The sequence below is a fragment of the Pongo pygmaeus genome, chromosome 4 (genome assembly GCF_028885625.2).
Source record: "Pongo pygmaeus isolate AG05252 chromosome 4, NHGRI_mPonPyg2-v2.0_pri, whole genome shotgun sequence".
Classification (NCBI taxonomy): domain Eukaryota; kingdom Metazoa; phylum Chordata; class Mammalia; order Primates; family Hominidae; genus Pongo; species Pongo pygmaeus.
In genome coordinates this window covers 167,060,785-167,081,778 of record NC_072377.2, presented here as the reverse complement: position 1 = coordinate 167,081,778, position 20,994 = coordinate 167,060,785, and the positions used below count along the sequence as shown (strand labels likewise).

Sequence of the window (20,994 nt, the reverse complement as noted above, 5' to 3'; positions counted from 1 at the left end):
ACATATAACAGGAAAAATCAAAATAACTTTCTTTTGAAACAGATGGGAAACTAAATTAGGTTTGGAAGAGGACAGATATGCAAATGATGTCTTTTCCCCCAGTAATCACTTCTGCCCTCAGCTTAATAACTTAGTACAGACCATTTTGTCAGAAAATGACTATAGTAGCCAACATTTCTGAGGCTTTACTATTTATGTGCAATTTGCATCGAATACTTTATTTAACCCTAGTAGAACCCAGAAAGTTAGGTACAGGAAATTATACATGTTTTGTATATGAGGAAACTGTGAATTAGAGATTAAACGACATTCTAATGTTATACTAAATGTGTGATGTCAAACCCATATTTGTGGGACTCCAAAACCCAATTTCCTAGCTATTACACCCTACTGACTTTTTAGACAGTTAGCAAGGGATGTGGTTCTAGGTTTTACATAGCTGATGAAAGGGTGTTGAATTTTGTTCATGTCTCACTAGCTTTATTTTTAGTTAAGGTTTTAGTTAAGGTTTTAAAAAGTTTCATGTGTTGGGCTTTGTTTTAGTCTGTGTGAGTCTTCTTCCCCATGTGAAGAAACAGATGTGAAAATTCAAGACAAAGATCACCATACATATTAGATTGAGCAAATTGCAAATAATCTTGAGTTGCTTTTCCCCAAAAAATTTCACAGATTAATATGTTTTCTCAAAAATATTTTTTTCCATGGCTGTTCTGTAAAGAGCCAATTACTTCAAATGTTAAACCAATAATTATTCATGTGGGGAATAGCCAACAGCAAATGGCATGCTGGTAAATGTGTAACAATTAATTCTAGAAAAAAGAAGGCCCTGACTTTTGTTTCCATGTTGTTAATATTTCCTTCTTGGCTGATTTCACATTAACAATGTGACATCACTGTATACCAAGATGGGAAGAGATAAACACAATCAACTTGCATGAGCTGGTGCGAGCAGCTTCAGCATATTACCCAGAGACCTAAACAAACACATTTGTTAATATTAAAATGGTTTTTAAAAAACAGTTAACTAAAATGTCTTAAGAAAAGTTACTCAAGAAAACTTATCAAGGTAACTAAGGAGAACCCAACTATAGAAATAAAAAATCTTTTTTTTTTTTATTATGCTTTAAGTTTTAGGGTACATGTGCACAACGTGCAGGTTTGTTACATATGTATACATGTGCCATGTTGGTGTGCTGCACCCATTAACTCGTCATTTAACATTAGGTATATCTCCTAATGCTTTTCCACCCCCCTCCCTCCACCCCACAACAGGCCCGGTGTGTGATGTTCACCTTCCTATGTGCATGTGTTCTCATTGTTCAATTCCCACCTATGAGTGAGAACATGCGGTGTTTGGTTTTTTGTCCTTGCAATAGGTTGCTGAGAGTGATGGTTTCCAGCTTCATCCATGTCCCTACAAAGGACATGAACTCATCATTTTTTATGGCTGCATAGTATTCTACGGTGTATATGTGCCACATTTTCTTAATCCAGTCTATCATTGATGGACACTTGGGTTGGTTCCAAGTCTTTGCTATTGTGAATAAAAAATGCCAATTCTCTTGAATATGAAACAAATGGTATTTCTATGCAATTGCAGGCTAAATTTAAAGCAGATCAACATAGAAATGGGAATAAAAATTACTTGTATTTGGTACTTATCTTGAGAAACTGCAACATAAACAAAGATTTCTCACCTAAAGATGTTCTGGCTGGAACAGCATCCTTATTGATCCAGAAAGACACCCAGGATAGGACGACAATGAGTGTGCAGGGGATATAGGTCTGGATGGTAAAGTATCCCATTCTTCTGCTCAGATCAAAGTAGACAGACATGACCACATAATCTCCTGGAACAGAACAAAGATAACACCATACAACGCTTTATCAATCACTGGAAAGCATTAAAAATAAGCATGTATTTTTAATAATGTATTTTAATAAATGTGTGTCATGCACACACATTTAAATTAAGAGTTTTCTACAAATGGTATGTTGAAAACTATTTTTGCCCACTTGGGTTAAAAGACAAAAATGAAACACAACCTGAACTGAATCCCAACTCTTTTAGAAGCAATTTGTCTACTAGATGGAAGGAAACATTTTTAGCATACTGATCATATTTTCTTCTTTCTGTGCTTTCTGACGTCCTCTCTTCCTATTTCACAAACGTTATAAAAATGTTTGGTGAGGAGGGTAGGGAACAGTATTTCTACACTGTGCGTATCTTGTCTGCAATTCATTCTAGGTTTTGTAACAATTTCCTCTTATTTCTTAGGATGAAATCTTTATCTATAAAAAACATACAGGAATATCCTGGTGCTTGACACTAATAAATGAATATTTTACTCAGAATTTATAACTAAATTCCTATGATGAGACATTTTTTCACATGTTCATTGAATCACATGGTTATCCTTTATAGCAGTTACTTTAAATTTTAAGTGTTTATTCATTTGTGTGGTGATTTTTGCAGTATCTTTCCCCCTACTGGACTTCATCTGCATGAGTCTACAAACAGTGCCCATTTAAGCCCACCATTGCAAACTAGTACTTAGCATTCTGCATGACTCCAAACAGGCATTCAGTAACATTTGTCAAGTAATTGTGCAAATCAAATAATGCCTTTATAAATCGTACACATAAAATCCTCTAAAAATCAAGAAGATATATTATGGAACATTTGAATTAAAAAGCAAAATTTGGCTGGGCGCGGTGGCTCACGCCTGTAATCCCAGCGCTTTGGGAGGCTGAGGCGGGCGGATCACGAGGTCAGGAAATCGAGACCATCCTGGCTAACACGGTGAAACCCCGTCTCTACTAAAAAATACAAAAAATTAGCCGGGCGTGGTGGCGGGCACCTGTAGTCCCAGCTACTCGGGAGGCTGAGGCAGGAGAATGGCGTGAACCCGGGTGGTAGAGCTTGCAGTGAGCCGAGATCACGCCACTGCACTCCAGCCTGGGCAACAGAGCCAGACTCCTTCTAAAAAAAGAAAAGAAAAAGAAAACAAGAAGCAAAATTTACGTAAATAATCCAGAGAATATATTAAGAAAAACTACTAAAAGAATAAGGGAATAACCATGTAGCCATGCATGAGAACGATTTATTGTGACACAATTTGAAGTCTCTTTTTAAAGTCATGATGCATAAGTTGCTCTTAAAATTCCACGTCATTCATTTTGAATCATCCCAAGTAAAATTTTAAAACATTTTAATTTTTAAAATCAGAAAATATATTACAGAAACACATCCCAGTTACTACACTTTTTAAAAACATTCTTAGAGAATATCAGTTTCAAATATTGTATCTGCATTCACAATGTGAGATGAATAAATGAGATAGCTTTTCTTTTTTTTTTTTCTTTTTATTATTATTATTATTACACTTTAGGCTCTATGGCAGATGTGCGCAACGTGCAGGTAAGTTACATATGTATACATGTGCCATGCTGGTGCAGTGCACCCACCAACTCGTCATCTAGCATTAGGTTTATCTCCCAATGCTATCCCTCCCCCCTCCTCCCACCCCACAACAGTCCCCGAAGTGTGATGTTCCCCTTCCTGTGTCCATGTGTTCTCATTGTTCAATTCCCACCTATGAGTGAGAATATGCGGTGTTTGGTTTTTTGTTCTTGCGATAGTTTACTGAGAATGATGATTTCCAATTTCATCCATGTCCCTACAAAGGACGTGAACTCATCATTTTTTATGGCTGCATAGTATTCCATGGTGTATATGTGCCACATTTTCTTAATCCAGTCTATCATTGTTGGACATTTGGGTTGGTTCCAAGTCTTTGCTATTGTGAATAATGCTGCAATAAACATACGTGTGCATGTGTCTTTATAGCAGCATGATTTATAGTCCTTTGGGTATATACCCAGTAATGGGATGGCTGGGTCAAATGGTATTTCTAGTTCTAGATCCCTGAGGAATCGCCACACTGCAAATGTTGCTTCTTTTTTCTTTGCTAAATTATATTTTGCTCTAAAATACATAGATAATTAAATTCAAATCATATCTTTTAGCTTGATTAGTTGGCTTTGTGCCTACGTTTCCCTACTTACTTGGCTGATTTAATCTGATTTGAAAATAAGGTGCCCTAGAAGCCTCACGCAGAGAAGATTGAATTAGCAGAGTGAGTTGTTACTACTCAGTCTAGTTTTTCTTTCCCACTCTCAAGCTTCACCCCATACCCCTCAAAGCTGCTGAAATAGAAAGGCCTTTATTGGCTGCTCTTTGAGGGAGTAGACTGTCCCCTAACCTTGCAATATTTCCTAAGTGGGGTTTTGAATGCCTCTTAACACTTCCTTTTGGTAGATTGGCATACAGTTACTGGTTTAAGTCAGACCTGGTTGAGGTAGTGATCATGACCTAGCACTGATCAGGGAATTAGGCTTCCAATGGGACATCAGTTTCCTCCCAGAGATCAATAAGTAGCAATTATCTAGCAACTGTGCCTAAAGACTTGAAGGTAGAAATTTTTTATCAACGATAATAGATTTTAGCTAATTCCCACAGCATATGCTTCTCTGTGTTAATTTATTGAACATAAGCTATTTAAAGCCATAGCATTTCGTAAATTAGTTTGGTCTCTGCTTTTGTCCTAATTTAGAATATAACAGACACAGGCTATGATTGGAGAGTAAAAGATTTAATTTGAGATGACTTCTATTAACATCCATCTTTTTCTTTCTCATTTCTTTGATCAGAATACTAAAGGCAAATGCATCCCCTCTTATTCCAGATAGGAAAAGCAAAGTAATAAAGGAAGGTTTTTCATTTAAATAATAATATTCGGGGGTACCTTTTCTCCTATTTTCCCAGTCCTTGAGCTTTCTGCACATTTTAAATGTGTTTAAATAAAAAATTATGAATTATCATGTTTTAAATAAAGCTAGACAATTTTAGTAACTTCTTTTCACCTTATCATGTAAGTGAATGAGGATCTGCACTTTGGTATTAATGATCTGGCACTTTTAAAGGTGAACTTTAATTTTGTCCAAAGTTAACAAGATAATTACCTCAATTCAATTCTCCACTTCCCTTTAGGTCAGAGTCTAAACTTCCATGGTCCACTTATCTATCAATTTCTATTATAAGGTAATGGCTTCTGAGCATCTCTCATCTTTGCCAGCAAGTCTACAGCTTTTCTACCAGTGGATTATGGATTCAAACTTGAGAACAAGCCATTTAAAAGCAAAGCAGCTTCACAGTGACAGCCTGATGCCTGTCATATCTCCAAGGCCACGTCGCTTTTTGTATTCCTAAAAACTCTTGGACTAAAGAGCCTATAAAATCAAATCCCCTTAAAGTGCCGCATCAGTGATTCCCCAAGCCCAAAAGGTTTAAATGCCAAGCAAGTCAAAGGTGGTTACTTCTGCCACTTCAGATTTATTCCTCGTATTGATTTATCCTAAAATACGACATTAAAGTTACATTATTTTATGTATGAGTTTCATTCCTGCTTTGGTCTTAATTTAGAGTTTATAGATGAAGGCTATGATTGAAGAGCGGAGACATATAATTTGAAACATTCATTCATGTTTATCTTTTTTTGTGTGTGAGATTCTTATGTCTAGTTTTAGGAAGAGACTATCAATCGCAGGTTTTCTATTTTTAAGCTGTATTGGTGAATAACCATACGATAGTTTTAAAATTTAATATTTAGTGGAGCATTTAGATTCTCATTTTCTACATGAAACTATCTCATCTTAAAAACTTGAAGATTCCGTGGCAAATCAGTCTTTCCCTCTATTGAACCCCTGAAATAATAGAAAATAATTTTCAAGTTACCAGTCATGAAAGCCTACTATGTGTAGACACTGGGCTGAATGGTTTGCATATATTATCTGTAAATATCCTAAATGCTTTATCAGGATGGTGAAAAAAATGAAGTATCAAATATATCATCACTTTGTGCCTCTCTCGTCATTCTTATTCAACTAAAACATAGTTGAATAAAGTGTATCTTATTCTACTAGGTTATCTTTGAAGGCATAAATAGTGTTGTACTCTTCTTTACATTCTTTTCTCTAGCTCCTTTTTTAAGTCCACAGATATTTTGAATCACTGCTATGCATAGAGCAGTGTAGTAGGTAATGTGGAGATTAAGACATAGGGGGCCTCATAACTGATTCTAAATTAAATGTGTTAATAGAACATAAGATTATTCTTTTTCTACAACCCAGGTAGACAGAGATGTTCTGGGACAATGCATTTGATCTAGCTTTGGCATCCCTCATTAAACACTTGAACTGGGGGCATAATTCCATGAGGCTGATTTTGACCAAAGGCATGCAGGAGAGTTGATTGAGTTTTCATTTGGGAAAATTGTTTTCTGAAATTAGGTCTGTACCTCACTCTAATACACAAAATAAATTTAAGATGGAACAAAGATCCAAATTTATGAGCGAATATAAATACTACAGAATGAAAACTATAGAATGTCTATATAATCTTAGTGTGGAAAAAGCTTTGTCAAGTATAACATAAAATTTAAAACGCATAAAGGCAAAAAGTTATGGGGTTGACTGTGTAAAATGTAAGACTTCTGTGTTATCAAGACTGCAGTGAGGGCGCGGTGGCTCGCACTTGTAATCCCCTCACTTGGGGAGCACAAGGCGCGTGGATTGCTTGAGTCCAGGAGTTCAACACCAGCCTGGGCAACATAGTGAAAATCTATCACTACAAAAAAAAAAATACCAAAAATTAGCCGGGCGTGGCAGCATGCGCCTGTAGTCCCAGCTGCTCCAGGGACTGAGGTGGAAGGATCCCTTGAGCCTGGGACGTGGAGGTTGCAGGTTGCAGGTTGCAGTGGGTGGGTGGAGATCTTTCTACTTCACCTCAGACTCCTGCACTCCAGTGTGGGTGACAGAGTGAGACTTTGTTTCAAAAAAAAAAAAAAAACAAAAAGAAAGAAAGAAAGAAAGAAAATAAAAGAAAAAGAAAGACTGCTATAACTAGTTTCAAAGGGCAAAACACCACATTTGAGTGTGGTGAGATATTTCCAAAATAAATAAGAATTCAAAGGCTAATATCACCAATATATAAAGAATTCCCATTTGTCATTGAGAAAAAAAAACCTAAATTTTTAACTAAGCTAAAAAAAGGAATGAAGAACTTATAAATACAAAATATTTGAAAACTCAACTTCAGAAGGGATCAGTGAAATCCAACATCAAATAATAGTATTTCATTTTTTGCCTGGCAGATTGAGGAAAAAATAAATTCCTTAGTAATGTTTGGTCCTGGAAAGATGTGGACAGGGATCAGAGGTACACACTGTTGGTGGGGATACACAATGATGTGAATTTTTAGGAAGATAATCTGAAAGTATATAAAAAACATTTTATTTTAAAATTTCTTGGATAAACACTACAGAAACAAAAGTTTTCAAATATTTGCATGCAATTGGCACCAAAATTTTCTCATGGTTTTTTATGTGCCTAGAATTCTAGGTAGAATACTCAATCTTTGGGCAGAATCCCAATCCCTGAGCTTAAGGGATCCAGAACATTGTTGTGGATAAAAGATTTCCAAATTAATCAGTTGCAAACTTCTATAAATGCTACTCTCAAGCAGTTTCTGCATTCATCACCTGCCCACCATTCTCGGGGTTGTTTATTCTCTCATTAACTCTTCTGGAGTACATTCAATATCTCCTGCCAACCAGGTCCTGTGAGGTCAAGAGAGGGAAAAAAATATATAGCTAAGCTCTAGCTTTTGCCATCAAGGAGCTGTCAGGCCAAGAAAGTCATATCAGTATACTATCGCTACATAATGGCACAAGAGTTCTCATATAACAGATACATGCTAATTTATCTTACACACCACAATTAAACTTTCTGACAGGCACATCTTTGAAAAATCTGAGTAAAGAAACCTGTCTTCACTAAACTTAAACAGGTCCACGCTCCTCTTCAGAGAAAGCCCAGGCTTCTAAACCTGGCATCAAGGCTGTGGGTAATCTAAATTTAACCTAGGTCTTTCTCTCTTATTATTCTATTTGTGTCCTCTGAGCCCTAGACAAGTATATGTTTTTATTTCTTGCCTCTATGATTTTTCTGTCTTTATTCTTCCTGCCATCATTTCTCTCCTAGACTGCTGAATAATCTCTTTACTCCTTTCCTTCATTCCAACTTTCTGACCAACTGTACCACCACAAGCACCACTACCCCACACACATATATTCCACAATATGACTACACCTGTCCTATCTAAAATGGTAGCCATATTAAACATACTTTAAAAAATTAAATTTAGTTTCTTAGTTGCACAAACCACATTTCAAGTGCGCGAGAGCTACATGTAGCTAGTGACTAGTGTATTGGACAGTACAGATTATAGAGCAGTTCCTTCATCATGGAACATTCAATTGGACAGTGCTAAACCAAGCTTTTCTTTCTAGAATACATGTTTGTTCAGGTCATTCCCCTTGAGCATCTCAGTATGAAATTCGCACTGCTTAACTTGTGATTCTGGCCCAGTTTGCTTGATCCATCCTGAACTATCCCAGCTTTATAATCTCCCTGCTTTTAGCTCAGTCATATGATTTATTTTCTGCTTTTCCAAGGGGAAACTTCTCATTATTTTGACCTTGTTTGCAATATGTAGCTCTCAACTTCTGAAATGTTCTCTACCCTCTGATCATGCCTATACATATAAATACCTCCAGACTCTTCAATAATTGCCCATTGATATCAGGACACACTAAAATTCTTTAACTTGTTCTCTAGGGCTTCATATGTTGTTTTGTTTTGTTTTGTTTTTCCCTCACCATATTCCTGGACTCATATTAAATAGTGATTCTTCACTGATTGGGGTTCTTGTAGTTCTTTACATGCCTTCCTCACCCTGCTTCCTCTTCCCACAGGGTTCTTTCACCTGCTGCCTCCTCTGGCCTCAACTCTAATATCCCATCTTTCTTTACTCACTTCACTCCATTTATTTTTCAAACGTCAATTAATGTATCTCATCATGAAAGAAGCTCTTATTACATCAAATGTCCTCAGTAAGACATCATAGTAAGAGCTCAGTAAGGTCACAATAAAAATATATGATGGTGAATACTGGATTATACTTTAGATTATAATTATTTTATGAGCTCTATAAGGGATGTAACTCTAGCTATTTTGCTCGCTATTTTATTCTGAGCATCTAGCACAGTGCCTGGGACATAGAGGGAATTCCACAATTATTTGTTACATAAATAAATGCTTTAGCTCAGTATGACATGAAGAAAATTCTAGATGAGCTATACACCAAAAGTCTTTAAGACCAAAGTGGAGATCAACATTGGCTTTTAAGATATTAAACTTTTACATTACAAATTATTGCTTCTGGAAAAATTTTTGCTGAACTTAATGTCAATGGACATAAGGTCACAGTGAGCTGTTAGCAATACTAACTGCTTGCCAAGAAAAAAAAAAAAGAGAGAAGGAAAATCAGCTTTATCAGAGTGGCTGCATTATGTTTAGTATTATTTAGTGATTTGAGATTCTCAGCCAGATCCAATTAGTGAAAGAAGAGTACAAATGGGTTTGGCTGCTAAAACACAAGCATCACAGTCTGCCAAGTCTACTAGGTGTGTTTTTGTTTAGAAACTTTGCCGTTCTGATTTCATCTATTAAGTTCGTGAAGAACAAAATAGCAATTGAGGGAAATATAATTTTAAAAAGTGCATTCACATAATTTTTCTGGTTTAAATTTATCCTTTAAAGACTCCATCTGAATATCCACCGAGGGCAGGGGTGGAGAACTACAGTGAAGAATGGGAACTGGTTTGAATCATTTTCCCTAGAAGGAGAGCAGTAATTTGTTCCCTGCAGGCTGCTGAGGAGGGATGGTCTTAGTCTCTTAGCTGAGATGGCTTTATTTTGGCCAATGGTATTTCTCTAGAAAAAGTGGCAAGTAGTGAGCTGTCAGCAGCCAACCCCTAAGCATCTGAGAGATGGGTGTGTGAGTTCAAGGAGGGTGATAGAGTGGCAGGGGCATCAACAGTGTCCACTGCAAGGGCAAATATCAGATTAACTGGGTTCAAAATTCAAATCCTGTCACTAACTGGTTGTGTGATTTCAGGCAACTTTCCTATGTCTCTGAGTCTCAACTTCTTTATCTGTAAAGTAAGAATAATAATAGAATCCACTTCACAGTGATATTGTGAACATAAAAAGAGTTAATATACATACCATTCTTGGTACAATTCCTGGAAAATAGGATGGTACGTCAATGTCAGTTATGACAAAGCAGAGTAATCTATGAAATATGATTAAACACTGTTCTGACCCATAATAAACATAGGAGAAACTTACTAAATATTCAAAAGAGAGTTAGAGTTAGAAAGTGTCTTAGAATAAACCTATACCAACCAATTCTATCCTCTTAAAGATTAAGCAGTTTACGTTCATCAAAGAAGGATAAAGCATTATCCAAAGAGACAGCTACCTAGTGGCAGGCCCAAGAATCCTGCCTTATAAACCCATTACTCCTTCTGTAGAAAATAGCCTCTGCATTCTAAATCAGTGGTTAGGACTGTGATGATAAATCCAAAAAAACAAATAAAAACAATGTGGAAAGCTGACTAATTGTTGAATGTCAAGAATGTGGTTAATATAGAAAGCTGGTTTGGATAACTGGGGTCCTCAATGACAAACAGAGCCTTCGTTTACTCTTGAACATTATATAATGCACATATTAGCTTTAGGAAGCTGAAAACTCATTTGTCTGGAATACCAGCCTGCCTCTGACTCGACAAAAGCAGACGTTTTCTCTTGGCAGAAAGCTTTAGATGAAAGAAAGCTCAGTATTTGCAAAGCCTCCAAATGTAGTGGTTTTCTCTAGGTTCACAGAGCGAGGTCTTTGCTAATATCCCAGTTTTCTGCCTTCCTTTACTAGAAAATTCTCTTTATGCAAGAGGTTCCCTTTCTCACCCCCCAAAAAAGCTACCACAGATGCCTAGCCCATTGTGGAATTTTGTAATGCAATTCATTTGTCTGAGTCCATAATCAAGTTCAAAAAAATCAAGTTCAAGCAAATATGTTCACCTTGGGATATACATAAATAAAACAACTCCAGCTCAGAAATCTAAAACTACAGCTACAAATGAATACATTTGCTACTTTGATCCATCAAAAGAGACAGCAATTTCCCAGTATAATTAACTGTAACTCCTGCAAACATCTAACTAGATATTAAAACATGTTTTACATAAAAGCAGGGCAATTCACAGTAGCAGATCTAGTCCCAGGATTAAAGTACATGCAATCATGATATAATAAGGTACAGAAATGCGGGTAAGTTGTTTAAATTCTCCCACTAAAGTAGGAATAAACAAACTTATTGCTAAGGCTACTGTGAGAAACACATTTGCTAACGGTAGTGAAAGTGTTTTGTCATCTTTCGAACACAGAGTATAGAAAAAGTGGCACACAGAGCTTTTTGAGGACAGTCGATTTGCAAAATAACTTCTGTGACATTGGTAGGTAATATTCCTGTTGAGTGATTTTTTTTTTCCTTTGTTAAAAGGCTACCTTCAGCCTTCAGGAGTAATAGTAAAGTAGCCAATCTTATTCTTGTTTCTGCTAGTATTAATGCATCCATGAAAGCCAGTAATACACTATTAGAGTCACACACTGTTAGAGCCAGTAATACATTATTAGAGCTCACATATTTGCATTAGCAAAATTATGCTGTTTTGTTCAACTCAGATTCTGAGGAACAGACTAATTACATACCAACAGGTTTTGTCAGAGGTAACAAAATATTCTTTTATATGTAGTTAATGTTTGTATAGACTATGATTGTTACACTAACAGATCTAATTTACCTTTTGCAGAAGTCCCATTTCAGGAGAAATTTTAAAATGTGAATTCATATTCCATTCTTAGCTCTCATGGTTCAATGGAAATAGTTTCAGCACTTCAGAAGAGAGGTGCCAATAAGAAGCAGATACAACAGTCTAGTTGCATCTATTAACTTTGATGAGAAAATTAGCTTTAATAGAGAAAATGGGATCTACAGAGGTGTCAATGAAGACCTGATAAATTCTGAGAAATGTTGCAGTCATTTACTTCTACTCAACCTTACATAGTTAGGTAAGTGCTAGATATGCTCCTTTGAGTAAGAGATTATAATTGATTTGTCAGAGTTGTAATCCCAGAGCCACAGAGTTGGGGTTGATATGTTACATTTTGCCCTTCTGACGTAGAAATGATAAGACTGCACTTCACAGAGAAAATGAGTAGAAATTCTCTTTGTGATGTGTGGAAAGAAAAGAATTCTCAACAGAAAAATGCCTGGTCCACAGGTCTGTCCTGAAAAACAGATGCCTTATCCATGGGAAACAACTTTTTCCATCTACTCTGGAGATAGAATCTTGTTCTCCTTAAAAATTGCTTGGTATTCATCAATTTATAAAAACAGGATAGTATCTTTAGTAAGAACCAAGTTCGTGTCCCAAATTGGTCAAAAACTAATTTGTGATATTAGGAGGTTATTTTAACTAACCAATCTGAGACTCAGTTTCCTATTTTGTAAAATAGAGATGACAAAATTCTCCATAGCAACCTGACAAAGTTCTTGCAATACCTGTTGCAATAACTGGTTGTAATTAATCAATACTTGTTGTAATTACCACCATTTTTTATTCTCTCCTAGGTGCCAAAGGCTCTACTAGGAGCTCTGAATGCCACCCAAATCCTATGTCTTACTATTAGAAATATTTCATTGACTAGTATACACAGATTTCAAATTTGTGGTAACTTTCTTATAGCTACTAATATTGGAGTAGGTATCTCACCATGTTTTGACCCTCAATCCAAGGCTTACCAATTATTTTTCAATAATTCTAACAAGTTATCAGCTTCAAAGTTTAGAAGGGCAGTACAAACATTGGGGGACATTTGAATCATGGCATGTGGATTCAGATTATATTTAGATGGATGCTATCTTGTGGATTTGATAGTATGCATGTTAAAAGTCTTTATAAATATTTATTCTATATAAGTTTAGTCTTTATAAATAATTTGTATTCTTTAATAATTATAAATCTTACAAATTTTTATTCTTTCAGCTCATAGCTTATTTCATTCCTTGTTTAATATTCCTACCAAAGTTTGAGAACCACCAGAATTTAAAATATTACAAAAAAGAAAGAAGAGATTACAGTGGAGGAGAAAGAAGAGAATAGTTGGGAATACTCTTAAAGTGATGGTTCTAAGTAATATTTTTTACTGAACATTGGTTTCATAATATGCTAAAAATAATGACTTCTTCAATCAGGAACATTTGATTTTTGTGGAACAGCATGCCATACCACTGGAGGTTCACCATGCACATTAGCACATATGTGCTTCTGCACTAGAAGATGATTGCCTTTAACTTAGCATTTTCCCAAGATATATTATCACAAAACTAGGCTTTTAGGAAACAGTTACTACAGTCTATAGTACACATATTCAGCTGGACTTGCTGTGGGGGACACTCCTCTTTAGGAGTCATAATGTCCTTTGTCTTCCCTCATTTTTTTCCTGACCTGTGAACAGAAATATACGCCCTTTTAGAAGTATTGGAAAGAAAAGATTCCACTGTTTCTCCTCTCACTTTACTCATTTTGGTTATCTAATTGGTGAAATTAAGACACTTCATCACTTAGGTGTTTTCTTACTGAATGGATCTCATAATTCCTTGCTTTTGTCCTTCATTTGATAAGCTCTTTTGAATCAAGGTATGGATTACTGTTTAGATGATGACCTCATGGTCTCTCTCCATGACTTCTATGGGGACTCAGTGGGTGTCAGCCAGCTATTCCAAGCAAGAGTATGCTCTCCCACACCCACATCTCTCTTGAGTTGGTTAATACCAAATATTAGCCTTGGAGGAGGAAAAGTAAGAATCCCAGCTGTAAATAAAAACGAATCCTACAAACCAAGGCTACCTGCAATCAAGATGATATTTGAATACTATCTCTTCAATTTACAACTCTATCTCACAAATGGGTCAAAATCAAGAGATAAAGAGAGAAATGTTACTAATAAATATAACCCCAAACCCAGAAACCTATTTTGGAGAAATAAGCGTATTCGTAGAAGCGCTTTATTTTTCTTGTCATTTTCACCCTTTTGATGAGCCTGGGTAACTTTGCATTTGAAGCTGGACCTGATTAATCTAACCCAGGCACTGACGTTTTCTTAAAGAAAAGGCTCCACAGAGGTAGAGAAACCTAATGTTATCAGAATACCAAGCTTTCTAAAATGGCTTTGAAAGCAGGTAGGAAAAAAAAAATTGTTCAAATTCAGGCAACTGCAGGCAGTGGTTGCAAAAGGTCAAATCATAAAATGTTCCCCAAGATGTCAAATCACTCCTGGGAATATTCTGCAAAATTATAAGTTTAAAAACTTGACCTTACTTGCTCTTTATTCCCAAGCATTCGATTTTAAACTATCACACCCCTGCCCCCATGGAATTCTTTCACCCAGGAAGTTTTTCATTTTGTGAAATTCAAGGATATTTTTAAGATATCTGTTAAAAATCATTGCCAATATATATTTTAAAACCTCTGTACATTTTACCATACTATATAGAGTTGGTTCGAAAAAGCTCAACTTCTCTGAAAAAAGGAAACTTTCTGTGTTGGTGGGCAAAGTACTAGATTCAAAGTCAGCAGACCTAGCTTCCAATTCCTGCCTACATGTGACTTTGTGTGATCTTGGATGAATCCGATCTCTTCTCTAATTCTCTTTCTCTTCCTTATAAATTATAACAAATTCAATTAAATAATAGATCAATGAAAACCCTATGTAGACGTTAAATATAATTTTAACATTAAAAAATTCACAGTGTTGTCATTTAAATTTACATATGTAATATATGTGTCAAATTTTAACAATGGAAGCTCTAAAATTTATTTTTGAAATTTAAGGAATACAACATTTGATGAAAAATTTTAAAAAAATCTGTTATTTCTTAGTTTGACCTTTATTTGCTTTATAATGTTGAGCAAGAAATGTTCCTTTACTTGTCTGGTCTGTTTTTTTCACAGATGAAAATGGAAAAAATTATCATCTGTACCTCATAGATTTGTTGAATGGATTAAATAAATGATTCCTATGGTGTTTTAGCACAAGGACTCAGACCGGGTGCTTAACAAACATTATTGAATGTTACTACCATTTTTTTTTTCACTTTTTAAATGTTTTCACATAACTCATAGGGTCTTATAATCTTGAGAATCTAGTTGTATATCACAGTTCTTTGTTTGGGTTTGCATTTTAATCTTTTTCATGTTAGGAAGATACTCTTAGTGATGTTTTAAGACTTGTGTTCTGAACAGGGAGAAAAACAAACTCTTCCTTTTCTTGTTTGCCATGTATCAACTTTTGCGGAAAATCTGTAACCTTACCCAATGTCAAATTCATCAAGATTTCATGTAGCTTATCTTCTGTAGAAAGGCAAAGAATATTATGGTGACATAAACATTGCTCACAAACTTTCTTGCTTTCCTATGCCAGTTTGGCTATTGTTCTTGTTAAGAAAATACACCGATCAACAACTAATAACATTTGAAAAGGCTTCCTGTGTTTTTAGTTCTAAAATTATTTCTTTAAAATATTATCACTTTAAAGTAAATAAAAGATATGCCAACTGGAAAAAAGAAAGTATATAATAGACTATTTGCAGTTAGAAAGAATATCAAGGATCACCTAATCCAGCTATAACTGCGACTCAGAGAGTTGAAATTATATACCCAGGGTCACATAATTAGTACCAGATCTAGATGTAGACTTTTAGTTGCTTGATTCTTAATTTAAAAATTTCTCACTATGGCATTCCATTAAAAGACATGCACAGAGATTTTGGTCCATGCTACTGAAATAATAACAGGATAACCATGACCACAGAATTATGCACATTTAGATACCGACTTCTTCAATTCTTCCATCTTAGAAATGATGAAACTGAAGCCCCTTGCTTTTCATCCTGCCTCCTCAAAAAGTCGAAGTACAGTATCAGAACTTCACTGTCATAGATAACCATATGATAGAAGAGGGAGAGGAGAGGAGAGGAAGGAGCTCAGCACGGAGGAATATTTATTATCTGCCTGCTGAAAGCCGAGTTTGGAGCAACAGCATTTTGCAAATGCTCATGTTTCCCTCCTGCATGTCAGGAGAAGGGAAGCCAGGGGCATTTCCAGCATTGTTCCTTGAAGAGTTGTGGCATGCTGTTATGTAAAACAAACCCAGACAAGGGAAGGGATGCCAGCAGTCTAACCACACTTAGTCAACTGTCCTCCAGGGAGAGACTGACAGTGTCTCTCTGCCTCCAGCACTGAAAGAACGCCACTTGCTGAATGCGGGTTGAATGACCCAGATGAGAATCTGAGCTGAAATCAATACACCTCCTCACTGTATCTCAGCCAGAAAAGAGAACTAGGGAAAACTTAAGCAGAAGAGATGTTTGGCTTGGCATGCAGCCACCTTCTGTGATCTCCAGGAAAGGAAGGGTATTCAGGAAATTGGGCCAGCAGGTAAAAGAAAAGAGGAGAGTTTCCCTTCTTCTGAATAATTTGAAGTAAAAGCATGATAAATACTGAATTTATATATCACGCATGTTTTCCATTTCTCTGGGAAATGGTCTCTTGATACTCTCTGTCCCATGTGACCAAAGGTTTGCTTTCCACCTCCTGCAGAACTTCACACAGGGCACCTGCCAGACCATTTACCCTGAGCAGCATTCTGTGCTGTCACTACGTCCATGTGGCTTTCAGAGCAAATCTGGATTCACAGCTTGACTCTGGTTCTTACAAAGTGTATGACTTTAAGTTACGGAAATCCTTGGATCGTCAGTTTGTTCATGTCTATGCTCAAATCTTTTTGTGTTGCATTCCCTCCCTTTGATTGATCTGATAGAAAGAGTAATATACTAGCTGTCTAATGATTACCTTTCTTGGGCATTTGCATTGTGGAGGGGATTCCTGAAGACAAAATACTGTTAATTCAGGAGACAACATATTTAATAATGGGGTTTTGGTATCATGGTGCATAGGAGGATAGGATCATATCCAGAGCCCTCAAATTCATTGTCATTCATTCATTCATTAACAAAACAGAATCTCTAATCTGCCCTAAAGACCCAATCTCAAGGTTGCTCACATATGGAGACATGAGCTTCCAGTGATGGTTGAACTATGATACAAATAAAGATACCCCAAATTTTACAATCTTACATAAATCTTAGATTTAGTCATATACTAGAGCATACCATATAGGTGATTAGATGAAGAAAACAAACTAGAACAACCCAATATAAACCTAGAATGATCTTAGTTTTTTTCTAGCATACTTTTAATTTTGGGGAAAAGCCATTAGCCACAAATATCTGAAGTACAGGCACTAGTGAAAAGATGATTTTCATGAAAAAACTACATTTATATTCAAAACACATAGGTTTTCCAGTGTGCAGAGATTTGATAACTTTGCTTTAAAAATTCTTAACAAGAGTTATGAGCTTCCTGCAATCCTGCTATCTTAACCTCCATTACTTATGTGTCAGTACTTAAGACTTTTATTATCTTTCTTTTCATCCTTAAGAGTGCCATGATTGAATTCTAATGATGGTAGGTTTGCAGAGGTAATGGTGCCCGGAAATTTACCTCTGGAATTTTCTAATTGTAAATTTAAAAATGTTCTGGGTGATTAATTACTATGAGAAATTAAATGAACTTATAACAACCAGAATTTGTTGATCACCTGCTATAAGCCACTCCCAGTGGTAGGAAATGTAGATACAGGATAAATAAGAGAGTTCCAGATTGCAAAGTGCCTTGTGTGTACAATGAGAGACTTCAAGGACAAACAGGAGTTTTCAAGGGAGGAATGTTTCAGGGAGAGGAAACAAGTGAAAAGTCCCTTGGGTATGTGGAAGCCTGACTTATTTGAAAAACTACAGGTGGCTGTAATGTTGACTGCTAGAATTAGGTGAAGGGGAAGGTGGAGAAAGATGGGCTTGGAGAATTGAGTATGAAGTTTCATGTATGTCATGCTAAGGTGTTTGGAATTACTCCTGGGGACGATGTGAAGCATTTCTTAGGCCATCTACCACCTTTGGTGTGCAGAGGGAAACCTCATGCTAGGATAACATCTGCCTTTCCCAAAGTTTTAACTCTATCTAAAGACGTCAAGTGGAGTCTCACACTTAATATAATTCCATCCCCCCACAATAGAGGTCAAAAGTGAGTTCACACACTACTCTAGGACAATGATTTCCATAGCCTTTTCTATTTATCAAGGACCCACTGGTGGGTGGAGCACTGGATTGCACACTGTGATAAACATCCGATCCTCTAGAATGCCTTTCCTCATCTGTAGGGGTGAAGATGAAACCACAAGTATGACTTCTTCAGTCACACTCTCAATAGCTGCACCAACACTAGCTGACTTGAATCTACCATGTCTAATCTTAATATGAAATGTCACTACCCCTTCATCTCTTGAAGATTTTAACTATTGGCTCATTATCACATACTCCACACCTTTTGTATTAATTCTTGAGGTTTCAAAAATATGACCCACAAACCTCTGTCTTCTAAGTTTCTTAAATTTCTCTAGATTGATTGTGTATGAGGTTGACCTCGATACTATTTCATTCACCGTCTTCAATGGCATACTCAAGACATTACTATTTTTAAATTAATAACTGTAACCTTTCCATAATGTCTATTTCATGAATCTCACTATGGAATAACATCTTTTATTTGTTTCTAATTAAGCCCCTCTTATACTCTTATACTCTAGCATTCCAAATATTTTTACTTTAAGGAGACCTTTAGTCTATTGATTGTGTGACCTTATAACCCTCCCTAATCCCCTCGGTGGTCTCTCCTTCCTTACTGTGTGTAAGTTCTTTGGTTGGTCATTACAAACACTCCCTCAATTCTCTTGTCTTTCATTATGTTCATCTGACAAAACCACCACTTTGATTAAACCAAAATTTTCTTCTGCTTGATGCCTACTCTCAACCAACCTGAACTTCTTGCTGTTCTTTGGAAAATTGACATGTCTTCTTGCCTTAATAACTTTTCAGCAATTAACAAGCAGTGTTTAAAAACTGGGAATCCTAACTATCAAAAATGGCACAAGACCTCAAACCTTATGCATCATGCCTTAAAGTGAAGTTGCTATCCACATTTGCCTTAAGACCTCAATGATTATATCACCCAAAATCTTGGTGAAAAATGACTTAGTCACTAGAATCCAGACACTCTTTGGTTATATTTCATGATAAAATTTTAAAACGTATTTTAAAATCAGACACTAACAACAAAAAGGATAGATGAGCAAACAACAGGGTAAAAATGAATATCCAGAAGATTAAAAAGAACACTCGCAGCAAACAGTTTGCTCAATGATTCAACTGGAAATAAATAAATATAAATGTTGGAAATATCTTGTCAAATTTTAAAGTAAGCATTTATTTTTATGTGTTTGTGTGTATTCTACAGGAATTAAGAAATATATATCTGAAACTCTTCCAATTTCACAAATTTTCTTATGTTTCTTATGTAATTTAAAGTTAAGGATGTTTTTAAACCTGACTTTTGCCTTCAGTGACACTAAGACATTGGAAAGTTAATGACAGCACTGATTTATTTATGCATGCATAGTTTCTATATGACCCTTTGACTGCTAGCTATTCTACATTTTATAGATATAGAAATTCAATTGCCTTAAGTTACATTAAATGATAATCCCTTGATCTTAAGAGGACACTTTGATGCTCTTTCTATTCTTTCCACAACACTATCAAACCCAATTTCTCCCTATTTGCAAGATTCATTTCAAGTGCTTCCATTTCGTGATCTTTCTTCTAGTTACCTCCTTCAATTCCAGCATGTCTTTAAAAAGCACCTACTATGTGCCAGGCGCTAAGCTAGTTGCTAAGGAGATAACAATAAAATTGGATGTTCGTGGCATTGTATCTACAGTCAGTCTTATAAAGGAGAAACCTTCTTATGAAATACAAAAAGAGCTTGTACTAGGTCAGTTGGTGAAAAGGAATCTTTTATAAGTTATTAAGGAATATAATTTATACAATGTTTCAGATGCATTTTAACTAAAAATCTACAAAATGCACATTTTGTCCACTATTTTTAAAAAAATAGATCCAAAGCTCCTTTGCTTTGAACTAGAGTCTGCTAAGTGGTTATCCAAGTGTCATCATTCATACACAAATCACACTCAAATTCATCAATTTTAAAAAGATCAAGTGTAAAAATTCTTTCTAATATGTACTGTTTTATGAGCATTTACAAATAATTAGCTTACACCTAATTACATGGCCTTATGTAATATTTAAATTGTATCATTGAAATAATAGTTCAACATTCATTAACAGGTTTGGACGGAAACACAACTGACTCTGGATAAATATTAAACTCAGCAGATGTATGTGGACATGCAATGGAATGACTCACGAGCATCTAGTGTTCAAATTGCCACAGACATTGGTCCATACTTTTGACAGAGGGAGGTTTCAGTAAAAAGTGTAGAGCTTCTACAGTTTATAATGATTCGCATGAATAAGTAAAAATTTAAACTTATTAACACTGGAATCCTTGCCTTGTTTAGCTTTGAACCTGATATCCCTTGATACAGTGTTTTATATACAATGTGTGCTCAGCAAATACTAAACAAATAATGAACAAAGTATCTAACTGAATAATATCTTGGTTAAAGAAAGCAATGCTGGCTTTTACTACCAGGTTTTAATGGGAATTCTTAATCTAAACTGGCTACTTGTCTTCTTGTAATGCAGTTTAAATGGTCCTGTGAAGTTATATAGTGCTTTGCAATTGCAGAGCCATTTTCATATACTTTAATCTCATTTAATAATTGCAAGGATCCTATATGGTCAGAGAAATTGAATACTTATTTTCTACTTATAGGCATGTAAACTGTGGCTAAGGTAGATTAGAAACTGCCTGAGTTCATGCAGTT

General features: G+C 35.7%; 1 protein-coding gene across 3 annotated transcripts in view; it reads right to left on the bottom strand.

The window, feature by feature from the left end:
• The window catches only part of GABRG2 (gamma-aminobutyric acid type A receptor subunit gamma2), a 93,111-nt gene that overhangs the window by 11,449 nt on the left and 60,668 nt on the right, over positions 1-20,994 (bottom strand). For all 3 annotated transcript variants that reach the window (XM_054489352.2, XM_054489350.2, XM_054489351.2), the window contains exon 7: positions 1,698-1,850. In XM_054489352.2, coding sequence (XP_054345327.1) covers positions 1,698-1,850 — 153 coding nt within the window. The remainder of the gene's footprint in view (positions 1-1,697; positions 1,851-20,994) is intronic.